Source organism: Aulonocara sp. 'chitande type north' Nkhata Bay, linkage group LG20 (genome assembly GCF_057382095.1).
Source record: "Aulonocara sp. 'chitande type north' Nkhata Bay isolate Kocher_YH1m ecotype deep benthic linkage group LG20, A_spYH_male_GT1.1, whole genome shotgun sequence".
Taxonomy (NCBI): domain Eukaryota; kingdom Metazoa; phylum Chordata; class Actinopteri; order Cichliformes; family Cichlidae; genus Aulonocara; species Aulonocara sp. 'chitande type north' Nkhata Bay.
Genome location: NC_141363.1, coordinates 33,719,966 through 33,747,168, shown reverse-complemented (window position 1 = coordinate 33,747,168; position 27,203 = coordinate 33,719,966). Strand labels below are relative to the sequence as shown.

The 27,203-nt window shown below is 42.2% G+C and overlaps 2 protein-coding genes across 6 annotated transcripts; both read left to right on the top strand.

The window, feature by feature from the left end:
• The first annotated feature begins 179 nt into the window (after positions 1-179).
• On the top strand, positions 180-5,552 carry ptges3b (prostaglandin E synthase 3b (cytosolic)). Its single transcript, XM_086277591.1, has 8 exons — positions 180-405; positions 1,553-1,666; positions 1,768-1,837; positions 1,945-2,043; positions 2,134-2,223; positions 4,232-4,288; positions 4,424-4,451; positions 4,569-5,552. Coding segments are annotated over exons 1-8 (480 nt in total). The 5' UTR covers positions 180-403; the 3' UTR covers positions 4,589-5,552.
• Positions 5,553-8,979: 3,427 nt separating this feature from the next.
• Positions 8,980-25,537, top strand: baz2a (bromodomain adjacent to zinc finger domain, 2A). Of its 5 annotated transcripts, none has more exons than XM_086276669.1 (30): positions 8,980-9,061; positions 10,426-10,549; positions 11,726-12,625; positions 13,180-15,285; positions 15,453-15,728; positions 15,815-16,144; positions 16,224-16,284; positions 16,682-16,790; positions 16,941-17,042; positions 17,172-17,394; positions 17,493-17,554; positions 17,648-17,713; positions 17,829-18,221; positions 18,322-18,576; positions 18,673-18,887; positions 18,978-19,052; positions 19,140-19,314; positions 19,395-19,457; positions 19,543-19,687; positions 19,781-20,415; positions 20,500-20,842; positions 21,020-21,175; positions 21,259-21,419; positions 21,749-21,814; positions 21,918-22,201; positions 22,307-22,442; positions 22,568-22,714; positions 22,827-23,056; positions 23,180-23,323; positions 23,599-25,537. In XM_086276669.1, exons 2-30 carry the CDS (start codon positions 10,426-10,428, stop codon positions 23,756-23,758), a joined length of 8,142 nt encoding a protein of 2,713 aa, XP_086132795.1. In that variant the 5' UTR covers positions 8,980-9,061; the 3' UTR covers positions 23,759-25,537. The 5 variants fall into 5 exon arrangements, with proteins under 5 accessions (XP_086132795.1, XP_086132793.1, XP_086132792.1 ...); XM_086276667.1 differs by having other exon boundaries at positions 8,984-9,169; XM_086276666.1 differs by lacking the exon at positions 8,980-9,061 and adding an exon at positions 9,327-9,461.
• Positions 25,538-27,203: the final 1,666 nt, after the last annotated feature.

The following is a 27,203-nucleotide window of genomic DNA, read 5'->3' as shown; positions in this document are numbered from 1 at the left end:
GTAAAATACTTATGGATCTATCTGTATTTATATTTTTGCATGCATTTGAGTTGCTAGTTGCAGTTACATACTACAAGGATCCTGCAGCTTCATAAGCCTTGATAAACCGTTTGAGGTGTTTGGACCGCAGTCAGGTTGTAGTGACTTGCCATAGTAGTCGCCCTCTCTCGCATCACTCGCAGCTGTGGCTGAAAGCTCTAGAAACGTCTAGTGCGCTCGGAGTGCGTCAGCACTGCTATTCCGTTCCTGGGATACGCAATAAAATCCGGAGTAGAGTCCAGGGGCTAGAGGCGTTTGCTTTGGCCGTGTGTTGGGCGGCATTCCTTCTTGTTTTACAGGCGCCACCGATCTTTTTCACGAGGCTGTTTTATCTGTGATAAAGAAATTCACTTCACACCAAGACATGTAAGTTGTGGGGAGCGTACGTAAAGGCGCAGTGGAGGGAAAGTACGATAGTACAGGCTGAATGATTAGCTAGCTTTAGCAGCTTGAAACATGCTGTTGGAAAGGCGGGAGGGTGGCATGGCCTCAATGAAGTAGGGACTCAGCGTGACTCGCTGCCTTACAAACTGGGTAAAACCTCACAGTGTATCGGCAAGGCTAATATAGCAGACCGCTTTATCCTTCATTGGCGAAAGAGTCGGTTTATTTTAGCTGTAGCATGGGTCAGGTGTACCGCATGGCACGACTAGCGTAGCGGCACCGCTGTTAGCTTGGCTACAGGAGGCTTCATTAAGACTTCTGGAAGGCTAAGATCAGATTAGCATCGGATCTGCGGCAAGATTTCCGATTTGTAAAGAAAATCAGACTCCATCAGTGGTTTTGTTTGGGCTGTAACGATGTTTAAAGCTAGCTACCCCACACTGCATTGAGGGTTTGTAAGAGGATTTATCTAATGAGACAGTCACCACAATGCTAAGAGAGCAGTAAACATACCTGTAGCTTCCATGCAAAGACCATTTAATTAATGGATGCAGGTCAGCCAGGCTCATGCATGTGTTCTGTAAAATTACTTGAGGTGGAAGTGTGTGGTAATGAAGCCAAATATACCCATCATTTAATTTGTATCCATTGGTGTTTTTAAAAAAAAAAAGAAAAGTACATGGCTTTTCTGTTCATCCCTCATGTTCAAAGTTAGAGATGAGCTTTTCAGAACTTGTCATGCTACTAGACCACATTAAGTAAAATTAGCAATACTGGCTCACATTATACCCTAAAGACTTAAAAGTTAAAAGGAAAATTTGAGAAGGGGGCCCCTCCATCCACAACAGCTTGTAAATGTGTCTTGTCACAGTTTAGTATCCACAGATGTCTCACTTTTGATACTGGAGCAGTGTGTGTAACTCGATGCTCTTTACAGCAACCTCACACAAAGGAGGTTTGATAACAGGCTGTCTTGTCTCTTCACCAGCACTCGGATTATTTATTGTTTGTTTGTTTTTGTTTTTTTTCATTGAAGTTGTTTTTGAAGGCTTGAAAAGCTGAACTTTTAAAGGATAAAAGTGAGTTGCATGCTTTTTCTTCTTTTCTCATGCCCTTCATTTTCTTAAAGGCATCCAGCGACTGCCAAGTGGTACGACAGGAGGGACTCTGTTTTTATAGAGTTCTGTGTAGCAGACAGCAAAGATGTTAAGATCAATTTTGATAAAACAAAGTGTGGTTTCAGGTGAGTTTTCCTAATTCTGGCTACATTTATCTGTGCATTTCTTGTTGGACCTTCTCTTATATGGTATATTTATAGTGAGTATGTGTCTTTGATCCCTGCAGCTGTCTTGGAGGAACTGACAATGTGAAGCACGAGAATGAAATAAACCTTTTCGATGCCATTGATGAAAATGTAAGTTGTACTGACCGCTTTCAAAAATGCTATAAAACATTTATTCACTGCACACAATGCAGGAGTGACCGCATTTGTTTCTGTGCTCTGTTTAAACCTCGACCCAGGAATCCAAACACAAACGCACAGACCGCTCAGTGTTGTGCTATCTACGAAAAGCGCAGCCAGGGAAGGCGTGGCCGAGGCTAACGAAAGAGAAGGCGAAGGTCTGCCACACGTGAGGACATCTGAAAAATATTCAGATTTAAGCAACGACAGCAATTTAAAAAAAAAAATTGTTGACTTTGTTTCCACAGCTGAGTTGGCTCAGTGTCGACTTTAACAATTGGAAAGACTGGGAGGACGACTCAGATGAGGAGATGGGCAACTTCGATCAATTCTCAGATGTAAGCGCTTTGATAAAATCATACTTCATATTTGAAAAGTACTTAATTAAAAAACACTTTTCACGTAATGAGGCTAATACAAAGCTTTAATACAGACAGTTTCAAATTGAACCAGCAAAAGAAACAACTTTGAAGGCAGATATAGGGTACCTGACTGTAAAAATACTTTTTTCCCCTGCTTTTTATTTTTTTAGTCTAAATAAACTCAGCTAAAGCCAACAAATGCCAGAGACATAGAAAGTAGCCCTCTCTTTTCTCTTCCAGACATGTCATCCTCCTAAAAACAGTAGGTTTAGGCAGACTTCTTGCAGACTCTAGTCTCGACTCTTCCAGGTGAAAATTCCTGTACTTTAACCTACTTCCCCACATGACCTTCTTCAACATACTTTATACTAGGGCTGTTCGATATAACGATATCTATCGGATGACGATATAAAAACGTCTGTCGTTTCATTTTACGCTATCGTTTGTTTCGTGTTACGGCAATATTTCTTTCACCGTTTTGATGGTCACTGTAGTGGCTATATTAATTTCTTACAGTTCTCTTTCTCTTATTTTTAATATAACCACACTATGGACGGACAAGCGCCTGTTTTTATGCGTTGTCGTTAGCAACAACGACAGTAAAACCATTGTGTCCACTTGTTTATTTTCCACATAAACCTTTCACAATAAACCTCAAGATCCTATTGAGACTTTTCAAAATAAATTGAATCACGTGAAAGAGCAGATTATTTACGGATGAGAAGTAAAAAAAGAGCCGCCAGGTGCTAAAAAATAAACCTTAGACTCAAACGTTAGAACAGGCTTTTCCCCGCAGCACGCCGTGTAATAAATACTCACAAAGAAAACGGCAGCCGTTACAACTTATGTCTAAAAATGTATCGTTTCATGCATCGGTTAAAACACTCGACTCCAAGTACACGACGCCCAGCTGGAAACCCTTCACGCATGTCGAGCTGCCCGAGATTCACAGAATTTACAGAAAATGTTACATTTTTGTGATTTATATCGTTATCGGACGATAGATGTCTTATATCGGGATATGAGATTTTGGCCATATCGCACAGCCCTACTTTATACTACTTATCAGATCTGCATAGGTTGAAGTCTCCCATCATCTGCACATTTTTCTGAATCTAAAAACGTGACACCTATGTGCAATTGGTTGAAAGGTTATTTTATTACTAGTGTGTCTAATAACAACAGAAATCTGTTGACTACCCGTGTCTGTAAATGATAAACTAAACAAGTTGTTTCTGCTCTGCTATTGCCAACGTTAAAGTGGAACCATTGTGTTTATGTTCGGCCATATGTACTGTTACAATGGTGGATGCTGGTAAATGGTCATATTAAACAAAGTTTCAAATAATGAGCTCAGCAGATTTTCAGGTTGCTCCTGTTTGTTAAACATCAAAGCTTCAAACTGCTCTAAATACTCAGTTTTAGTTGTTTTTAACTAGTCTTGAATCTTGATGAATTCACTGAGAGGTTAAGTCTAAATAAATATAGGGCATCCACCCAGGAAGCGATTTGCTCATAATGTATCAGTCTGTCACTGTTGGTTGCTAGTGGACATTCCAGGCTCCAGTTGCCTAGGTAACCCTGTAAAGTATTTACAAACCTGTCATACATTAATCAGCAGTATCCCCAGCTCTCATTGGTACTCACTTCAGTCGCGCACCTAGAAGTTGGGAAAAGTAACCCTGGACTCACCCACTTCCCATTGTTTTTGTTGTGTTTTTTAATATGAATGATCATTTTGAATATAAATTGTGCAAAAGTACTCTGGTAGAGTCCAAGACAATATAGAACCATGTATATTTTCATATAAAGGGCTGGAATAAGTGTAATCGATCTGCTTTTAAAAAAAAAAAAAAAACAGTTTTGACTGATTAATGCATGCCTCAAATCTAATCTCATGAGGAAGAAGGGGAAAAAAATCAATCTGTCTTCGACTCGTTGGCATTTAAATGATGTGGCTTTAATTGCTAATCTTATATTGCAGATGATGAACAACATGGGAGGAGAGGATGACCTACCTGATCTAGACGGTGCAGATGATGTAAGACCTCCTCTTCAGTCATCTCTTTGATTGATCTTATATTTATAGATAAGGGAGATTTTAATTGGTGACACTAGAGGTTGTGGACGTAACCTAAGATCGATTTCACAGGTCTCTTATTTTTTTTTCTTTCAGGATGAATCTGCAGATAGTGACGATGAGAGTAAGTATTTGAGCTTCTGTAGCATCTACACTTATAGCTGTATTTATTTATTTATTTATTTATTTATTTATTTATTTTCAATCAACTTTTAATGTCTCCTTTTCACTTTGCTTTCAGAAATGCCAGATTTGGAGTAGAAGACCATAAAACTCTGGAGAGAAAACAGAAGAACAGAACAGACAAGACTATTAACAAATGTATATCTTGAAACTGAAGGCAGTGACAAACAACTGTACATAATGAGTCAGTAGCCATATTTAAATCCATAGCCTCAGCTCCAAACCTTTGACCAATCAGTTCACTGAAGGTTGATATGCATGGTATTGTACAGAGCAGCTATCTCCACTTCCATTTGCTGTACTGCACCTTTTGGATATCTTGTTTTACTGTTAAATATTACAACTAAGCACACCTTATTTGTTGGAGGGAAAAAAACTGTATAGTTGTCCTCAACTGAGCAATGTGTGTTAAAGAGATTGACAGTCTGTCTTCAAATGAATTGGTTCAAAGCTGATTAGGCACAACCATTCCTAATGTTGTGGTTTTTAAGGTAGTCGACCAGTGTAGTTTCTCATGATTTTTTGTTTTTTCTAAGAAAATAATTAGGCAAATTTACCAATTGGGTTCTTCTTCAAGCATCTCTCATGTGCGGTGAATTAGAGATCCAAGAAGACTGTTTCAGTAGCTTAACCTTCCAACTTACATGTTTCCCTTTACTTCTTGTTTAATGCTCGTTAAAAAAAAAAAAAAAGAAGAAGAAGAAAGAAAATTGGAATTTTCTGAACTCATTCCAGGCATATTTGCATCTTCCCAGTGATCACCTACTGTACTTTGTTAATCTGAATGAATTCAACATATGGACTATGTCTTTATACCACCGAACGTGCACACTTGTGTCAGACTGCACAAGTGAGCTGACATATTTTGCAGCTGGTAAAGAGGCTTGAAAAACGCAGCTTGATTGAACGATACGGCGACATGTAATGACCAAATTATACTTGCACTGTCAATAAACTGTAAAGGGAGACCAGTAATGTTGAATTAGAGTGGGGATTCTTTTTTTTATTGTCTACATCTTTCTAATAAACTGTTGAAGAATCATTTTTAAATGCTTTTTGTTTTCTTAGATATGAGGTGTCAGGGTTAATGAGTTAGCCTGCCAATATCACTGGCGTTTTGGGACGACTTCTAATCATTGGAAGTTCAGGCTGTGCAAATTTGGACTCTTATTTGAATCTGATGCAAATGAATACAGCAGGGATGATGCAATTATTCTCTGTCAAGTTTATAATGTGAATGTTTTTTGCCCAACTATAGTAGACTGAGTTTAATTTTGAGGGACCACTGGGGGAGGAGGTAAATTTCATAAATGCATCAGATTTTTTCAAAAAGAAAATGCATCGGGGAAAATAAATTATGACAGTCTCGCTGATCTGCTTGCCACTTTATTAGGTACACCTGTTTAACTGCTTGTTAATGCAAATGTCCAATAAGCTAATCACATGGCAGGAATTAAGTGCATTCAGGAATGTAGATATGCTCAGGATGGCCTGCTGAACTCCAGACTGAGCTTCACAATGAGAGGATTTAAGTGTCAGAAAGGCTGGTCCGAGGGATTCTTCTGCATAACCATCTTACCATCAAACCAGACCAGTTGTAGTTTTGCATTTTCCAATTTTTATTTTAGTTTGTTTTGACTTTTTTTTTTTCTCCTTTTAGTTGAGTGTTAGTTTCAAGGTTGGGTTTTGTCATTTCAGTTCAGTTTTTATTGTATTGAAAAATTTTCCTTTTACTTTAGTTTTTATTAGTTAATCTCTTTTTTGATATTACTATATGGAGAACATATACGAGAGGCAAGATTTGGGAAAATCTGTTAAGATACTGCAATAAAAATGTAGAACTTCTTTTGAACACAGTTAACTCTCACAGTCCTGTAGACCTCCAGCAAACCAAAGTCTCACCAAACACCTCCATCAAAGACTCATCAGGCAAGAAGTGACAACAAAGTTTTACCAAATTGACAAAGACTGAAACTAGTTAATTTTCCAAGTTCACAAAATAATTTCAGTTAGATTTCTTTCTTATTTAATTTTAGCTATCAAAAATGTTTGGGGTTTTTTTCACATCTAGTTTTGTTTTTTTGTTTTGTTTTAGCTATAACAAACTTACACCAGACCATCTTGGGTGATGGTCCGGCAAAAAGAAAATATCCAGTCAGTGGCAGTTGTTTGGGTGAAATGGCTTTGTTGATGCCAGAGGTCAGAGGAGAATGGCTAGTCTGCTTTGAGCTGATGGGAACGCAACAGTTACTCAAATAACAACTTGTTACAACCAAGGAATGTAGAACAGCATCTTTGAACAAACAACACATCTGTTAGAAACAGATGGACTGTAGCAGCAGAAGACCACAACGGTTGCCACTCCTGTTAGCTAAGAACAGGAAACTGAGGCTAAAATCCCCACGGGCTCATCAAAACGGAACAATAGAAGACTGGAAAACATTACCTGGTCTGATGAGTCTTGATTCCTGCTATGACATTCAGATGGGACAGTCAGAATTTGGCATAAACATCATGAAAGCATGGATGCATTGTGCCTTATGTCAATAGCTCAGGTCCCTACCGGTGGTGTAATGGTGTGGGTGACATTTTCATAGCACACTTTGGGCTCCTTTGTACTAACTGTCATGTCATATCACAAAGCTCAGATCATCTCAAACTGGTTTCTTGAACATGACACAGTCATCAGATCTCAGTCCAGTAGAGAACTTTGGGGGTGTGATGAAACGGGAGACACACATCATTTGCAGCTAATAAATCTCCAGTAACTTTGTGATCCTATCATGTCAATATGGAGCAAAATCCAGAGAAATGTTTCCAGCATCTTTCTGAATCTTTGCAATTAAAGCAGTTCTGAAGGCAAAATGAGATGCTATACATATCTAACAAAGGAGTTAGTGAGTGTGTATTTTAAGCTCAACTATAAAATGACTGCTGAGTGTATGATGCACTAAATAATTTACTGCAAAGAAAAGGAGGTGGATGGCAGTGAAGCTTCCTAAACTAGAGAAATATTATAAAAGACCTTTAGGGGGCATCAGTGAATTGCATTGGGATCAGCCGGCATGGGATACGCATAATTACATCATTTTAACATACAAAACGCCCACACGTCATTTACCTTGTACTGGAGTATTTGTACTTGAGTAGGATTTGGGGTAACTGTAACTTTTACCCGTGTATTTCGGCGCTATGACCCTGAAGCCTTCAGGCTCCTCGGCCCAGAATATTAGCATACTTCCTCTTCGGGCCTGAATTTCTCACTGATTGTCATTCAGCAGAAGGTGACGGTAATAAGCAACATGAGTTTCCTGTTTTCACCCTGAAGCGCATTAAAATAAAAGCGTGGCTCTCATATACAGAACGTTTATGAGAGACAAAGAGAGACATGGCAGTCATATGATGAATTAAAACCCACTAAAGAGTTCTGCAATAACAAAAACTGTGGTACAAGTACGACGTCAAGAGAGGAAAAAGCTTCTAAAAACTTACTTTGCTGAAAGTTAATAATCTTTTAATCTTTTTTGTTTTTCAAGTGAATCTCAATTAAGATAAAGATTGAGATAAAGCTAAAAGATAACTGGCCAAATATGTATGAAAGTGTTTCACGATGACTGGTGAAACTTTCCACTCAAGAAGACTGGAAGGCTCAAGGTTAATAATATTGTAATAATAATATTTACCATGGTGATGTAATGATAACAATTATGCTTCTCTAAATGAAGCTATTGCTTGATTGACTTACTTTTATTTTCCTCCAACACGTTTCAGACATGATAAATGTCACAAGCACATACTAATTGCGATCATACTATTGAAGCAATAAGTATCAGAATTAGAAGCATTTAAAGTAATCATAAAGATGCCTTTACATAGTGGAAGGATTATATGTCAGAAGCCTTGCTATTCAACACACACAAGTAAAAAAGAGGAATATATTAATATTATTAAATCTGAACAATATAGAGATAATATGAATTGCAAAAACAAAAAATATAATCAAATGATAATAATATATAAATAGACAATAACATAACAAAATTAACATAAAATATATGTCAATTAACCATAGCAATTATGTAGTAAATTATTTTAACTTTGTCTCTTTAATGCTGCTTCAATTCTAGACATCTGTAATAATAATGCAATAAAATTATTATAATTCTTCATAATAAAAAGGAACTATTTTTCATGTTTTACGTGCATTTGGTTGGTAATTCTTTTACTTGTAATAGCAGATACTATTGTTAGTATTGACTAATAATAATAATAATTCCTATATTATTATAATTATCAATAATAATAGTTATTATTATTATTATTATTGCTAAGTTTGAGCTTTTATCTATTTGTATTTATAGTTTAATGTCCTTGTTTATTTTTTATTTGTTTAGTTTTATTTATTTACTTTTTTTTGGGTGAAATTTAGTGAACAAATGTAACCGGATGCATACGTAGTTATTGTTGGGACATTTGCTCCTGTTCGCTCTGTTCTGTGATCATGGCTGCACCGGACCACACCAGCCATGTTTGCTAATTTAAAACCCAAAGGTTAGGGGAATAGTTGTTTATTATTTATCGCCTTGCCATCTTCACCCGCACATCCGTTAAGAAGAACGTTTAGAGACACCTGCGCCTTCGGGACCCGAGGACTGAAAGGTCGGACACGCTTTTAGAGAAATATCGGGGAAACTTTGGACGGTGGAAGTGTGGGAGGATCGTGATGCTCTGTGAAAATTGTCTGTGCTCGCAGCGTAAACAATGTAACTTCATCTGGCTGCTAGCTAACGTTAGCCCGTGAACAAAAGGGGAGCACGCCTCCATCTGTTAACTAGCGAGCCTGATGAGGGGGTTGATGTTGGTCATTACCGGCAGACCGGTGGATATTTATTTCGTTCGCGGAGCTCTCTATCACTGATGGGCATCATGGATCCAACGTAGCGTGGTTATGGTACCTGCTACCCGGCTATGAGCTAACATCGCAGCGCTTACTCTGGATAAACGTAAAGGATGCTATTAAGTTAGCTACGTGGCTAGCGTATGTTAGCTAGGCTCTTTTGTGATGATTTAGCTAAATAACCTTGGAACTGGAGCGGGGTGGGTTTTCGCACGGAATTTCACGTTAAAATAAACTGTCTGAATGGCTTTTTGAAGAGTTGAACGTGTATCCAACGTTATCAATGGTTAGCTCAGTTGACTCGCAAGTGGTAGAAATGGGGGTTTGTTCGTTTGAGAGCGCAGCTAGCGCGACAAGCTAACGCCTGCTATTGCAACGGCCTTACTGAAATAGGAAATCAAGTGTCCTGAGGGCTATTTATGCATTGCAGACAGCCTTTAAACGGAGAGTGGCGTAGAAAACAATTATCCAGGCCTCACGGTGTGAAATATTATCACTCCCATTGTTATTGAGCTGAGGCCGCCGGGTCTTCAGACTGTTTGTGTCTGGGCCGTACATTTATCACCGTAGACCTGAAGAGCCTGAGCTCGTGTTAGCAGCAGCAGTGCCTCATCAGCGGTAATGATGAGCTTCTATCGTAATATCCCGTTTGTCCATTACACTCGCTAGGGCCTGGCATCTGCTGTTGCTGGCTGCGACATTTTGACGGTTGTTGTTGGAGCGAAATGGTGCTGCCTGTCACAAGCCGCAGCTGCCAGAATCACCGAGGAAAGACATTTCGTGGAAGAAATAGCACGCATTACGTAGCGTCGACTGCCTTCAAAAGTGCACGAAAAGAAGCGAAAATGAATTAAATAATATGTTTGAGAGCCATTTGGTCATGCAGATTCTCACACATTTAATCCGTGCTCAGTACCTGCACCGCTTCCATACGTCATACTGTAGACTAACATTAGGTAGCAGACTGAATGAATACATTTAATAAATTAACTATTTATTTATTTTTGATGTTTTTCAGATGGATTCAAATAATCATTTCAACTATGGCACTCACTCTTCAGCAAACTCAGGACTGAAACTCTCCTCAGGGGATTCTCTTTATACTAACGGGTCCTCCATGAGTTTTCCTCAGCAGGGGAAGAGTGAGTATTTCTGCACCTTAGAATAAAATGAACCTTACTGTTTATATATAAAAGAAAAAAATTGTGGCCTTTACCATAAAGTGGGATTAGGGGGCTTACTGAGTTCTTACTGAGAACTACAGGGTTAAAACCCTGGGTTTTCAATGGTAGGATTGTTGTTCAACTTGGAATATATCACCGTGGTAACTTAGTGCAGAACTCACCTGCTAGAGCGGTTTATGTTCAAGATAAGACAACATCAGGTATATGAATTCATCACTAGAGCATTTCTTTGGAGAAAAGACCTAGAGGTTTTAGAAACTGAAATTTTTGCTTTTATTTGCTGAACATCAATTAAGAAACTCAGATTTCCCTTTTCTTCAGGTGAGACTTTATTATTCCTGATGTTTTTTTGTTTCCTGCAATGATATTTATTGTTATATTATCCTTAATATATTTATGCGGTGCTCACCTAAGCCATGAAACTGATGACATTTCCACAAACTACAAGTAGGAAAAAGTACCCTGACCGGTTTGAACTTTTTGTGTGTGTGCTGTTTCCTTCTTCTCAAAACACTCGACATCACTTGGGCTGCAGTTGAAAGAGAAAGCTAGAAGTGTCTTAGGCACATCTTGACATTGAATGAACTGTAATACTGAAACGCCTGGTAACTTACGCAGCATTTTTTCCAGCTTTTCTTTCTTGCTTCAGTTAGGCCAGATGTTTTTGGCATACTGGGCCTTTTCCAGTCTTACTGACTATATCACTTAAAGTCCGCACACGTTCATACAACAATTGTAATACTGTCCTTTTCCTCTCTCACATGCCCACACGCTGCTTTCAGTCTGTATTATGTGTTAAAACTCCTTATAGTTTTTTTTTAATATTTTAATTTTATTCCTTTGTAACATCAGTACTCTACCTTCAGTAGATTTGTGGATGATTGGTCAAATGCTGCCATTGTCACCCTTTTAATGTGCACATGGTCATAGCTAGATTGGGAAACCCTGGCTTGATTTATGGAGTTGGTAACCATATTGACCACTTAGCCTGATTGACAAAGTGTGAAACCAGATAAGGGAATGATGTCTTGGGTATGTTGAAATTGCTTTGCAGTACAGGCCCCAGATCTCAGTGACTCAGAGACAGATTTTTACCATTATAGCTTTTTTTCAACTTGTATTTCTTACTAACAGATATGAATGGCGAAATGAATGTGAATGGCGTCACTACTGTACTCGGATCCAGTGTCCCTGGTTCCCACCCACCATCGGCCCCTTATCCACACTTGAGCAACCACCACCAGAGCAGCGTGGGCTATGACTACTTGTGGGGAGGGCACCCTCAGTATGGCCCAGCTGTGAGCAACTCTCCTGCGCATGGGATGCATCAGAAGCAGTCTACACCTGGGATGGTTCAGCCTCAGTCACAGCATCAGTTCCAGGGTCATGGACAGTACCAGCTGAATGGGGGGATAGAAAGCTCCCATCAGGCCCCTGTTTCAGGCCCAGCGAACATGCCTCTCACGGGGAACCAGTACTGGAACAGGAGTAACCCTGGCACCCAGCAGATGAGTTATAATTCCCATGGCATGTATGGGACCTACCAGAGTCAAGCACATCCTGGGATTACACCACCACAGCATCACCAGCAGCAGTCCTTACAGGCAACCCCTCATCAGGCATCACAACAACACTTCCATTCCTCCCAGCCTCTCCCACACCACCGCCACCAGCAGCACCAGCAACCACAGCATTACGGCATGATGCCGAATGGGATGCCGTATTACCAGCATCAGCACCCGTCCCTGTCATCACCCCAGCAGCAGCAGCAGCAGCCGCCACCACAACAGCAAACTCAGCCACAAGCCCAGGCTCAGATGATGCCTCCAGCTTCTCAGAATTTCACTCCTCCACGTGGCAGCCCTCAGCACCACAGCTTAGGCAGAGGGAGCACTGGCAGCCCTCTGCCCGTGGGGATGTCCTCGGCACAAATGATGTCACCATCAGCTGTGCAGGATAGTGGATCTCCAAAGGGCCACAGCAGGGAACGGAGCCCCCACTCTAGCAATGTGGGGATGTCCTCTCCAATGCAAGGTGACCCTTAAATATATTTTTGTTTTTTGCAGTTTCAATCAATTTAATCAATCTGTGTATAGTCTATTTCCTCATTTTAATGCCAGCTTTTGAGTGATACAAATAACTGTGATAGACTGTGTTAGTTGTTAAATGTGAATTGATTACTTGACCAACAGAAACAGCTGATGTTTTGTCCTGGTAATCAGAAAGCCAAATGTATTTAGACAAAATATTGCAATTTAATGAGTCACCTTTTAATTCCTGGAAAAGGATAAATAAATCATCAAGTGTTTAATTCATAATAAAACAGAAAATATTTCCAGTCTTAGTTAATACAGTGTTCAGTATTACGTCACTCGTTGACATTATTTATTATTGGGGACAGTGCCATTATTTAACCAGCAGGTGCCAATGTTTGACTATGTTTAATGTCTGATCAGTCGAAATTATTATTTTTTTTTTATTTTCACTATCTATGTTTAGTATGAGAATAAAAACCATGTGTTTCAGTGTACAACAATCTCGCATTATATTAACAGTTTTGCTATGTTTTTTTTCCCTCCTTATTTTAGGGCATACGAGGGAAACTGTCAGGGAGGTAGACACAAGCTACAACGGCAGTGATAGGTCACCTGTTGCCCAGAGGCTACCCAAGACTGATAGTCACCAATCCAAACCTCCTGCTGCTCATGTGGGTCCTCCGAGTGATTATCGTCAGCTTTCGGAACAGCCAGCAGCTCAGCGCCCAGAAATGTCTTCCCCAGTCAGAGATCCAGCTGTTAACCCACCTCCTCAGTCGCAGCTCTCTGTGGCTACAGCAAATACATCTGTTTCTTTAACCAAGTCCTCAACACCACCTCAGGTGTCTGCAGCTCCTGCTTTCTCTGGATCTCCTACATCTGAGGCTGGACCCACTATAATTTCGTCTCCTGATGTAGAATCTACTTCACCACAAATATCAACACCTCCCAGTGTATCCTTTGCCCCATCTCCAACAGCTGCTCCCAGGCTCTCTTCTCCTCCCCTGATGGTTCAAGGCCTCAGGCCTCCCCCTCCTGGCATGAGTGATATATCACCTGCAGGATTCAAGCATCTGTTAGTGGGGTCTTCATCCACCTCATCGCTTCCTGTATCACCTTCAAAGCTGTCTACACCTCTTGCTTCGACTGATAGTTTGTCTAGACCTGCAGCAGTTTCTTCAGTCTCTTCATCATTGGAGTCTGCATTTCATCAAAAGCCTGCAACTGTTTCTGGACTTCCTGTACAACAGTTGCCTCCTTCCATAGTGTCTGCATCTACTTACTCTGAACCCAGCTTGTTGGTTGAGAGGCAAATGGTTCAAGAATCTAAGCCACCTTTGATGCCACCACGTTTCTCTGATGCATCTGGAGGTCAACATGAAAAGCCTGGACCCCCAAAACTGATTTCTGACTCTGTGGCTGCAAATTCCTCATCTGGCGGTTTAGCTCCATCTCAGATGTCTTTATTGGGACCTTCAACCTTGACACCACCTGGCCCTTGCTCATTGCCATCTGCATCACCCTCTTCAGTGGAAAAAACTCCTCTAGTTGGCAGTGAACCAGCATTCACACTGCAGGGTCAGAAATACACTCCTCAAGCTGTTGATTTGGGTCTTTCCATTGCTTCATCACCACCAGGGGGCATGAATTTGCCCTCGATCACTGACCATGTAAGTCCTACAGTGAGACCTCTGTCTACCCTACCTCTTCTAACCACTCAAGCCTCCAGGACTGCACCCCTACCCAGCCCTCCTGCCTTGGTGTCTGTGCCTCCTGTAACGGGTACATCTTCTGGAGTGGTCCAAAGTTCTGACCTTGAGCGACATCCTCCTAACACTGCTCCTCCTCGTGTGCTAAAGCAGTCACCTTCCAAGTCTGAGCACCATGGCCATTGTGAGGACAGGAAAGCACTAGCTGATAAAAGAAATGAAAACGCAGAGGAACACCTCCCTTTGCTTGATTCAGGCCTGGTAAGGATGCCACAGCTGGAAGCACCTGAGAGTCATAAATCTGAAAGTCAGCCATCCAAATCCCTCTCTGAGCTTCCTGGGAAAACTTTACAAACCACACTCGCTCCTGATCAAAAGCCCAAGAATGGGCAAACAGATTCTGAAAATCACCACATGCCAAGTGATGTCTGGGCAGCAGAGGACTGCACGATAGACCAAGCTCCTCTCAGAAAGTCTCCATACCTTAGCAGGACAAGCTTTGCAAACTCTTCGCATCCGGCCTCTCAGTATGACGGCAATTCAACCTGCAACACCCCCTCTGGAATCAGTGTCGACTCTACTTTAGAAAAGACCTCTCTTTTAGGCGGTGATAGCTCATGGATAGAGGACTCGACTCACTTTGACAACAGCTTTCACGTGAGAAAGGGCAATTCTCAGTTTGACAACACTTCCTGCGCAGAAGAGGAGCCATCTAGTATATTTGACAACTCTGTAGATAGCAGCTTTTCTGTGGAAGACTCCAGAGACAACACATTAGACTCCACCAGGGAAGGAGAGACCTCAGAAGCAGAAGAAACCAGGAACGGCTGCGAAATTACAGGAGAATCAGTGATGGAGTCTTCTCTAGACAACACCTCTCAGACTGAAGAGCCTCCTGTTGATTTGAGTGATGTGTCCAACACACACTTGTTTGTGTCATCTCAGCAAGGTACAGTTATTTCTTTTCTGATCATTAAAACTAGTATGGCATCATTTGACAGGAAGAAGTTGTCAGTTTAAATAATAGAGTATTATTCTTTATCAGAATATTCTTTTCTCTGTTGGAACTGTACGCCTAACATCACTTACTTAGTCTTGAGCTCTGTTCATTCTCAGGACCTGAAGCAGGCTGGGATCCCAGAGGACATGATACACCAGACTCATCTGGAGGCATTAATACTAAAATCGCTGCTGATGACACAATGACACCACCAAGTTTCAAGATGAGAGATGAGAACTTCATCGCCTTCAGTACCCCAGCACAGAGCCCTGCTGTACACCCACTCCAACAAGTTACTGATCAGACTTTGCCAGCTGCCGGAGGAAATCTGAAAACCCCAGGGAAACCACGCAAACCTCGAACTACTAAGGCAATATGGATTAAACCTGCAGGTATTTAACAGTCGACTTCCAACAGAGTGCTATTCTAATAGTATTAGATTTTACCTTACAATATTTTTTTTCTCTTTTGTGTTCAGCTCCAGAGGAGGTCCAGCCGAAGCCTCGGGGTCGAACCCCAAAGGTGGAGAAAATGAAGTCTAACGAACAGGAAGGGACTAATGTGGAGCCAGCTAAGGGCAGAAAGAGAAAGAAGTCTCTAAAGGTTGATGCGCACGAAACATCTGGGGAGGCTGGGCCTTCCACAGAAGAGGTTGATCCAATAACAGCCACGATTGACGCTGTTTTGGCCAACGCTTCATCTATCAGCCCAACAGTCGAGAAAGCCAAGAAGATGAAAAGGGTAAAGAAACAAGATGCAGAAACAGCTGGTGATGATGCTGATGAAAACGACGACAGCTCCACTGCAGGTAATGAAAAGGCCATTTTGTTGAAAGAAGATGTCACTGTTTAAGAGTTTGATGGTAAACCTTTGGTTTGTTGGAACAGGTGAATCTGGCAGACGAAGAGTGGCAACAGAGGAGCAGGTCCAGTTCCCTCTGCTGCACGGGTAAAGTTTCCTTTTACTGTTTATTGAGCTTTTACACGACACAAATTCAGTCAGAACTCGTCATATAAAAAAAAATTCTAAGTCAACACAGTCAAATATTCACATGACAGAAGCGCTATTTGGATTTAGTGAGCACGCTTATCTTTGCTGAAGCTTTAATAACTGATGTCAAGTTAAATTATTATAAAAACGTCTTCATTAACAATGTCAATTTTTCAGTGAGGTTTTGTCCTTGCTAGCCAAATGTGATACCATGGAAACCTAGATGTAAACAAACTAAACCAGACGTATATCTGGAAGGATGATAAATTCATATTTGTTGTTTACAAAAATATCCTTAAATTAGTTGGAAAAAGGTATGACAAGACTGTAATGATCAACGCTGTTTTAATTGTAGTTGGAAGAGAGAGATTCGTGTGAAGAAAATGGAGAACCGGATGAAGGGCGAAACTTGGTACTATACTCCTTGTGGAAGGAGGATGAAACAGTTTCCAGAAATTATCAAGGTGAATTTCCCAGAACTTTTTAATTATTCTTAAAAAGTTATTTGAAACTCTTAAAATCATGGTCTTCTCATTTATGGTTTTATATTATGTTAAAACTCGGATTTTTGTCTCATGCTTCTCCGGCTGTGTCTTTATTACTTAATGACACAGTACTTGAAGAAACACACAGACAGTGTGGTCACGCGAGAACACTTCAGCTTCAGTCCACGCATGCCTGTTGGAGACTTCTACGAAGAGAGAGAAACTCCCGAGGTCTGTATATTTTCACATTAGAACTATAAAGTATTCAAATACTCAACAGTTAAACTTTAGGTATTAAAAATGCTTAAAAAATATATAGGAAAATTGTTTTTGAAAGTCTGTTTTCTCTGTGTTTTATAGGGTGTGAAGTGGGTCCTTCTGGCTAATGAGGAAGTTCCCTCTATGATCATGGCCATCACTGGTCGTCGTGGTCGACCTCCAAATCCCGATAAAGAAAAACCTCGCAGGGTTCGTGGGGTAAAGGGAGGACAGGTCCGTCGCCCCGGTAGACCTCCTAAACCGAAGATGATTGATTTCCTTAGCAAGGTTGATGCCAAGCTGCTTAAACGACTTGAAGCCAAGGGTGAGTAAAGAAGTTGTGCGTAATGTCTTTGCTCATTATATAAACTCATTCTTTCTACTGCGACTAAATAATTTTTAATTCCCTGTGTTTAAAAATAGAAGCTCTCACAGAGGAGGAAAAGGAGAAATTGGCTAAAATCAAAAAGAAAATGAAAAGAAAGGTATGTAGATCAAGTTGATTGTAATCCTGATCTGTTACACTATTCATTTATCATCCTGATTTTGTTGGTGCCGTTTATTTATTGTTTTTTTAGGCAAGAATGAAGAGAAGGGAGGATGCAAAGATTAAGAAAATGAGAGATGAAAAAAAGAGAGCAAAGGTAAAGAAAAATGCTTAACACTCGTGTCCTCAGACGCACATCTTTATCACCTCCACCTCTTCATCATTTTGTGTTTATTTCTTATTTTATTTTATTTTATTCATTTTTGTTTTAGCTCGAGCAAGAGGCCCAGCACCTAGAGGCAAAGGCTGAACCAACTGACCCATCAGCGCCACAGGCTTCACAGCCGGCATCAGAGTCTGCTGCAGAGCCTAAGAATCTCGGCCGGAGGAGGTCAATTAAGGTTGAGCCCACCCCACCGGTTCAGCAGACTGACACGGAAAGGGTGGCCCAGGGTAAGAGGGTGCTGGGGGCTCGGAGTAAAGCCAAGGCCCTGGCTAAAGCTCAGGCGGAGGCAGAGGCTGCAGCTCAGGCTGTTCTGGCTGCTAAGAGGGCAGCAGAGCGGAGAGCACAGGCCCAGCGACGGATGGAGGAGCGGAAGAGGCAGCAGTTGATAGCCGAAGAGCTGAAGAAGCCCACAGAGGATATGTGTCTCACTGATCACAAAGTGAGTTTTAATTTAACCCCCTTTTTAGAAAATGTTTTTTTTTTTTAAATTTTGATGTAAAAACTGATGTTTTGTGACCTTTGAACTTTGTTTCCAATAGCCCCTCCCGGAGCTGTCCCGTATTCCTGGTGTGGTGCTTTCTGGAACAGCTTTTGCACACTGTCTGGCTGTGGTAGAGTTCTTACACGGGTATGGAAAGGTGATCGGTCTCAACATACCCAAGGACATCCCCAGCCTTGCTACCCTGCAGGAAGGCCTCCTGGGCCTGGGTGACAGCCAAGGAGAGCTGCAGGATCTACTGATAAAGCTGGTGGAGGCTGCACTACATGACCCAGGCCTACCATCGTATTATCAGGTGTGTGTGATACACTTCAAGCATTCTGCTTATTAATGTAACCCCATTTGGTATGTGGCGGAAACCCGTTAGTCTGAGTTTTTCTTTAATCTCCAGTCGGTAAAGATCCTTGGGGAAAAGCTGGTTGAGTTGGAGCTGACCCGCAGCACAGTTTCAGAAGTACTTCGCATTTTTTTGGAAGCTCATGGCTATGAGACAGAAGTGTGCAACACCCTGAGAACCAAACCATTTCACGCCCTGCCTCCTGACACCAAGGCAGCCATCCTGGGTTTCCTTGTGGAAGAGCTTAACAGCAGTAACACTGTGATCAAGTATGTTCAAGATGATTACTTGTTCTAAGACTGCTTAAAGGGAGAGTTTACTCAAGAAACAGTAAGATCAGTGTTTGTTTTAAATTTCAGTGATATTGACAACACAGTGGAGAATATGACAACCTACAGGAAGAACAAGTGGATCATTGAGGGGAAACTCCGAAAGTAAGATCAATGTTCTTAAACGCTTATTTTCAGTTCTGCTACTTATCCAAGCAGTATTAAATGTTGGACTTGTTTTCCTCCTGCCAGGCTGAAGGCGGCGCTATCACGTCGTACAGGACGCTCAGAGGAAGAGCTGTGTTTTGAGGAGAGGAGGCGTAGTGCAAGAGTAGCTGAGGAGGAGAACCTCAGCCTGGAGGAGAGTGGTGTAATCCTTGAGAGAGGGAACCGCCGTGCACGCAAAGAAGAACCCAAACTCAGTGATGTATGTTTCAGCTCTACTGTTTTAACTACAGCACGATCATGCATGCACTTGAGACTAATTGAACTCCTTCTTTGCTGCAGAGCGAGAGCCCTACCAATGCTAGCATTCCAGAGCTTGAAAGGCAGATAGATAAGCTAACTAAGGTAAAGCTGATATGACACAGGCACAGTGCTGTATACATGTTTGTTGCTTAATATTAAATATTCCTTTGCTCTTAATCCTCCACAGCGCCAAGCGTTTTTCCGTAAAAAGCTGCTACAGTCATCTCATTCCATGCGGGCTATACTGCTGGGGCAGGACCGTTACCGGCGCAGATATTTGGCCCTACCTCACCTTGGAGGAGTTCTCGTCGAGGGCCCTGAAGAGCTGCTGAGTAAGTCTGAGTCTAAACTCGAATATTTATGCTTTATAAACCGTTGACTTGTCTGTCGTTACTTCAGCATTTCCTTACTGTTCTATCTTGTAGCTTCTGGAGAAGTCCTTATAGCGGAGGTGCCTGTCACCTTCCTTAAAAAAGAGCCCAAAAAGGAGCCCAAAGTTGAGGAAGCTCCCTTGCCAACCACTCCTCCTCCTACTCTGCCTTCCTCTCCGACTTCTGCGACCCCAGGCCAGGCCCAGACCTTCTCTGCGGAGGAGGAGGATCCCCTCCCGGGCACTGCATCCCTCATGAGCAGGCCGAGAGGACGCGGACGTCCCCGGAAAATCAAACCTGAAGTTGAGCTTCACCTCCGCACAGCAAAAATCCGCCGCCGGCGTAGAAGTAGCGTCAGGTCCCGGAGTGAGGAAGGGCCAGGATCACCAAATAGCGGGACACAAGACCTCACACAAGCGGCTTTCCAGAGCTGGCTCAGCCAATCACAGGAAGCAGTGATGAATGGCACATGCTCATCAGCAGGGGAAGCTCCAGAGGGTAATCGACCGGAGGAGAGTGTTAAAGAGCTGGCAGAGAAGCAAGGACAGTGGTTCAACCTGCTCCCCAAACAACCGTGTGATGATAACTCTCTGACTGAGCTCCAGACGCCCACTTCACCCAGCTCACCCCCCAAACTTCTCCCGCAGATCCCGAGTGCTCTGTCTGCACTTACTGCTCCACTCGTGCAGGTTAGCCACCAGAATGATGATAGTAAATATTACAACAATGCACAGTCTGTATAATGTAAAAATCAATAATCTCCTCCTTCTTAGCCGGACCCACTTTTGCCTTGCCTACCTCCTGCTGACCCTGTGGTTCCAGCACCACCAGCACTACAGGACATTCCACCTACAGGCCCTGGTTGTGCTGTCCCAGCCAGTTCTCCACCAACAAACCCTCAGCTCCTTCCAACTCCCAATCCTCCAGCTCCATCCACTCCTGCCACACCTGCCAGACCAGCTCGCAGGCGAAGGAGAGGCAGCAGAGGGAGCAGTCCTGCCCGCAGAGGGCCCCGTGGAGCTGCAGCAAAACGCCGCGGCCGCCCACCAAACTCAGTTTTCCAGGAGCTTGAACAGCAGTACTTCACACAGCTAGTGGTCAAGCCTATCCCAGCATGTAAGTACTGAAATGTATCAGTTTTACCTCAGAAATTATTTGAATTCCATAAATATGCATGAAGATTTCTGTGGCCTTCACTGTTTTCTGGGGTGACATACTCTTCCTGTGTTTTTGGTTTCTTTTTTCACTTGTTTAATGTGTTTAATTTTGCTTCTTTTTCTTTCCCCCCTCCAGCAATGGTGCGTGGCTGGTGGTGGATCAAGACCCCAGAGGAACTGTTTATCACCTTGCAGTCCCTCCATCCAAGAGGCATCAGGGAGAAGGTGCTCCATAAGCATTTAGCCAAACACATGGAGAGCTTGGCCGAGATATGCACCAAACCGATTAACGGTGAATGTTGTTAACTGGATCATTATGAGCTTTCCCATAATTGTGCCATATTTGTTCTCATTAAGATTTTCTCATCCAATTAGACCCAATCTTTGAGTTGAAGGTAGAAGAGAAGGATGCTCTGCTAGAGGCTCTGCAGCAGCCCTGGCAAGTGCAGGAGAAAACAGTGGAGACAGACATCAGCGCACTACAGTGGGTGGAGGACCTGGAACAGCGGGTTATTGCTGCTGACCTCCATTTGAAGGTAGAAAATCACAACTAAAACCACACAATAAAACAGAACCACTCTGTATTCTTAAAGCTTTAACAGGAGTGAATTAATGTGATTTAAAGAAAATAAAAGCAGGAAATGTTTGCACAAGAAGTTCATATCCTCTGCAGACCTCGATATCCCTGCTTTGTGTGTGTCTCTGCTGTCAAAGAATTCATACAATGCTCCAGGATGCAGCTTTAGGTTTGAATATGCGTAAACTTTAAATGGCAACAAGAAAAGTATCTAAGTTACAACAAATGTGCATGTAGATTTTTTTTTAATTTTTTGTAGTAAAACTTATTTTATTTTGTTTTTTCAAGGCACTTCCTCAGAGCGCTATGACCGATGCTGAAACAACCACAGACGCACCAATGGCCGAATTTCAGGTAAACCTTAAAACACTGATAACACATTTCCTCTGTTGAAACCCGATGTGTGTTAAAGTCAGTCACTGATACTTAAATTCCTCCTATCTCTGTCTCCTTTAAGCCCTACACAATCCCAGATCCAGACTCCACACGCGATGACCTCCAATACTACGAACATGACGCTGACCCACGTGACGACTGGATCGTGCGAACCAAGAAGGAGTGGTCTGGCTTGCCGCGAATCGCCACACACCCGCTGGACCTGGGCGTGCTGCGGCTAGCCAACCTCGAGCGAAACATCGAGAGACGCTACCTGAAGGAGCCGCTCTGGAACCCCGCAGAAGTGATGCGCCTCGCTCCTCTCACTCCCACACCTGGAGAGGAGCATCCCATGGATGTCATCAGGTGAGAAAAACAACCTGGACTAAATGGGATAAATGAATCCTACATTTCATATGGTACACTTTTTTTTTTCTTTTTTTGGGGTTAACTAATTTTCTTCTGTTCCAGTCTGGAAAGTGAAATCACGTCTCGACTGCGGACATGGCGTCAGGCTTTAGACCGCTGCCGTAGTGCTCCCCAGCTGTGTCTGTGTTTACTTCAGTTGGAAAAGGCCATTGCTTGGGAGAGATCTGTGACTAAAGTGGTAAGAAATCTTAGAAATGCCTGGTTGGACTTAATTTCACTAAATTCTTCTCAAACTCCTAAGGTTTCTAACCTTTATGGGATAAATGCTTCTCTCTTTTCTTTCTTTTTCTTTTTTTTTTAAAGATCTGCCAAGTTTGCAAGAAGGGAGACAATGATGAGTGCCTGCTGCTGTGCGACGGCTGCGATCGTGGCTGCCACATGTACTGCTTGCGGCCTAAAATCACCCAGATTCCAGAGGGAGACTGGTTTTGTCCCACTTGTGTCGCTAAGGTGAGAACTCCTCTTCTCACTCTTGACGTCATAACACTTTGAGCCGTTTTTCAATCTTAAGATCGTATCCCTGAAATTGCTTCGTTTTAAGAAATATTCTCCTTTTTTGTAGGATGAAGACGATTCACTGCGCTTGTCCAAAAAGCGCACCAGGGTGAAGAAGAGACGTTACGAAGACGACAGCTCCGAGGACGAGGTGACAACACGACGCAGTGGCGGAATGACGACACGGCACAAAGACGTGACGACACCTCCCTCATCTTCTCGTCACTCCGGAGAAGGAAGCAGCGCTAAACGGCGCCGCATGACAACACGCAACCAACCCGACCTCACCTTCTGCGAGTGAGTCCCACCTGCCATGAGTGCACCAGCTCTGCATGATATGATTTTAAAGTCTTCTGAGATGTTTTGACAGCTACATTGCGGGGGATTCGTGTTAATACTCTTAAAAAAAATTCCTGCCAGGATCATTCTAATGGAGATGGAGGCTCATGCAGACGCCTGGCCATTCCTTGAACCTGTCAATCCCCGACTGGTGCCAGGTTACCGCCGAATCATCAAGAACCCCATGGACTTCCTCACCATGAGAGAAAGACTGTTACAAGGAGGGTAAGTGCTGATTATGCTGCACGTCTCATTAATGCAAAGAAGCGTAGGGTTCACTGCATTGCAGTGGGGAGGGGGGGGGGGGTAGTCTTTCTCTCTCTCGCTCTCTTATATGAGAACTGAATGGAAAAGCACAAGAGTCTTTAGATCACAATGATGTTAGATCAACTGCTCTTACTTTATACAGTTCAATGATTTGGATTTTTCAGACATTTTTAATCCCTGCCAGTCATTTGTCCCTTGTTCTAAGCTTCTCTGCCTGTTTATCCTCATCTCAGGTACCTCAGCTGCGAGGAATTTGCAGCAGATGCTCAGTTGGTCTTCAACAACTGTGAGCTCTTCAATGAAGACACGTCAGAGGTGGGAATGGCAGGACATTCGATGAGGCGTTTCTTTGAGAGCCGCTGGGCGGAGTTCTACTCAAATAAGGAGAAATAGGAGCCTACGACGATCCCCGCTGATGGTGGGGCTGTAGACTGTTGGTGCTTTCACCGTCCCAGTCACACACTCTCCATTACTGCTAAGACTGTCTGGAGTTTCTTCCAGCTATGTGTATTCTCTGTAAAGGTATATATGTATAGATTTTGGCTATTTGTCTGTTATTGTTTCCTCTACCGGCCTAACCTTTTTCTAAGGGCCCAAAGCTGAACTGGGTTGAACTTGTACCCATTCCCCATCGCAGATAGCGAGAACGAGTCTCTGTTCACCTTCCATTGTTCCGTGTCTCCGCATCTTCACCTCAGCACCTCATTTTTGTTAGCGTTCTCCTGTCATGTCCTTTCACGTGAGCCCCATGTCGTAGCAAGGCCTTTGGTCAAGCCCCGCTGTGGGTTGATGACGCGGTCTCAGGCCCTGAGTATTTTGGCCCTCAGACTCACCCTGAAGGTCAGGGACCGATCACACTATTGCAGCCATCATGCTGGATACTGGACCTGCTTAGCCACCACTCAATGACTAAACGTATCGAAACTCTTCAGAGCTTGGGCCATTTCTTACCTGTTCATTGGAAATGTAATGTAACGTGGTCTTATGCCTAGAAGTAATTTTTTTGCTCAATATATTTTTATTATATATTCTATATATAAATATATATAAAGATTACAATAGCTGGGATTATTTAATAGCAATAGCTTGTAGTGAATGTGTACAGATTACCTTATAGAGATGTCTAGATGATTTATGAAAAGGCCAGTTAAACTAAAAGGAATCTGTTTCTGGACTGTCATGAGTAGACGTTGTATAACCTCCACTTAAAGTCTTGCACGCACACGTGAAACACTTCTCCACCACCACACACAAACATGCACACAGTCCCACACAAACACACAGACACACACCCATCTCCTGCTGCTGTGTGAAAGACACTGGTTTCCGGAACTGGAGGATTTTTAGTGTTGGTCGGTCAGTCGTAGACTATTTATTTCACTTTCCTGTCTGATAAGAGTAAATATTCAGCTAGCTACACCTGATCTGTGTCTCTGACTGTGTGCAACCAAAAGGATGGCACTGTAATTTTAAGCACTTATTAAATAGTCCGTTTGCGAGAACACACAATGAAAGTTTGCTTTTACACTGTAATCAAGATTGACAGGAGTGTATTAAAGCTTCAGACCTGCAGTTCTCTCACACACACACGTTTTTCTGTAGCTCGTCTGACCACACGAACACCTCTGAAAGGCTACAGTAGGCTAAAATCCTCTCTTTTTAAAGACTAGAATTGCAAAGGAGCTGACGATGAAGTGCTGGGCACAGTGCTGCCTGGGTTTCAACCTTACATTCCTTTTATTGATACATATTTTTTGTGCTGTACATGGGCCAATGTACAATGTTGCACGGCATGGTTGGTGTGCTATGAAGGCGACAGGATGACTCCACAGTCTGGGTTTTATTTAAACTTGTTTCTTACACTGAACTCAACACCGCTGATAGGAAATAAACGTGGATGTTCCCTATTACACTTAAAGGGACAGTGGGGTTTTTTTGTTTGTTTTTTTTCAAAAAACAACAAAAAAAAGGACAAAAACCAAATGTGGTGTTAAGTGACTTTTTAATAATGTACAGTTTTGGTGACTTTAAATTTGTTCCTTTATATTTTTAGGACCAATTCATCATTTTTAAGAGGAGGTATTACAAGACTCTGTTGTATTAAGGTGATGTAACACGTGTGCATCTGTAGAATGTACTGTGAGTTGAATAAAGAACCACATCTAGTAGAAAGCACTTATTTCTGTATTTCTGTTTTGCCCTTTCTCCACGGAGCTTTATATCTGGATGCTTGCATCTCTTCTCTGTCCGTCTCCCACTCCGCAGTTGTTCGATTTCCTTCAGGTGCTTCAGTTTTATCCTAATCTGGAAAAACTACCTAGTAACTGGCTATTTAACTGAAAGTTTTAAAGGTTCTGCTTGCAAAGTTCAATAGAAAAACTATTATATGTTCTACTCGAGCAGTTGGGTATACAGCTCCAATCTTAAAACCATCCATCTTGTAAACTCTCATCCTGACAAAACATCTCTGTGGACAACGATCCTTCAGGGATGACCTGTGGTTTCAAACGTGGGTTGCTGGTTTGGGTTAGTTCTAGTAAATCCTGCTAATGTTCGATTGAAAATACATTTTTTAAATTGTAATCTTCATATTTTTCAAACCGTTGCTGAATATCTTTGCTGTAATACTTGGGGAAAGCGCTGCTTTTGGGTTGTACCCGCTTTGACTTCAGAACGAAAGAGATTTTGCTCCATGTTGACATGATGATACCATCCGAATGTTGCAGCGAAAACTGAGACTCATCCAACCAAAAAACATTTTTCGTTAAACGTTAAAGCAAGCAGTCTGGCATTCTCCACTGACATCACCAAGACATTTTCACCCGGAGAACTGCCGCTCGCTGGATATTCTCTCCGTTGTAGACAATTCTCTGTAAATCTCAGACGTACTCGGATCATCTTGTACTAAAAACCATAAGATCGCTTAAATTGCGCATCTTCCAAATTCAATGCTCATTTTGAACTTCAGCAGGTCATCTTGACCATCTCTACACTCCTGAATGCATATAAATAACCTTTAATGCCAAACAACTGCTTCCCCTCTGACTCAACCATTCACAGAAAGCTAAGCAGATAATATAAACGCTGGATGGATTTATTTCCTTGTAGATTTCCTGATACCACACACTGAACCGCACATCAGCACACAGTTGAAGGTTTCATATTTGAAATATGTGGTATGTTTTTGGTGGAATCAAAACATTTCTGTATCACCACTTTAGTTACTTTAACTGTAACTTTGACACCAGTGTTTCTAATTTCTTTGAGAGTGTGCTGAAAGGTTTGCCCATATCAGGATTACTTAAATATTGGGGATTAGCCAAACAAACAGGGGGAAAAAAGCGTAAATCCTGCTCTCTTTTGTGTGTACATACAAGGAGCACATGCAATATAAGAGTGAAGAAGGGCTTGAAACCGCCGAAGTGTGGCGAAGTGTTTTCTTGCAGGACTGTGCAGCTCCCTGGAGAGTCCTGTCTGAAGTACATGCTGTTGAAAACATCCTGCCATCAGGCCCAGCTGCTCTGCAATAGAAAAGATCTGAGTTCAGTGAACACTTGCTTGCAAAGATTGATATTCTACACTTTCATCTGGGAAGCATCTAAAGACAAAAATATGTGTGTGGTAAAGTTAAAATGTAAAAATGTGTATATCGTGTCTCCTAGAGCATCTCTTCCCATTACCCCTCACTCCCAAATCCCTTAGCTTGCACTTTGTATGAGCGTGTATATGCGGGTGTGTATGTGAAATTGTCTCAGTGTCAGCAGTATGGGCGGGGGGTTGAAAACTCCCCACGCCAGCGGGTTCCAGTCCACAAATTTGGGCTTATCCCCACAAAAGG

What these genes read in the sequence shown, in the direction of transcription:
- ptges3b (XM_086277591.1), top strand. An exon ending in AAAACAAAGTGTGGTTTCAG is followed by an intron (nt 1,667 to 1,767) that starts GTGAGTTTTCCT and finishes TGATCCCTGCAG; the next exon opens with CTGTCTTGGAGGAACTGACA. An exon ending in ATCTAGACGGTGCAGATGAT is followed by an intron (nt 4,289 to 4,423) that starts GTAAGACCTCCT and finishes TTTTTCTTTCAG; the next exon opens with GATGAATCTGCAGATAGTGA.
- baz2a (XM_086276666.1), top strand. An exon ending in CGACGACAGCTCCACTGCAG is followed by an intron (nt 16,145 to 16,223) that starts GTAATGAAAAGG and finishes TTGTTGGAACAG; the next exon opens with GTGAATCTGGCAGACGAAGA. An exon ending in AAGAACCCAAACTCAGTGAT is followed by an intron (nt 19,315 to 19,394) that starts GTATGTTTCAGC and finishes TCTTTGCTGCAG; the next exon opens with AGCGAGAGCCCTACCAATGC.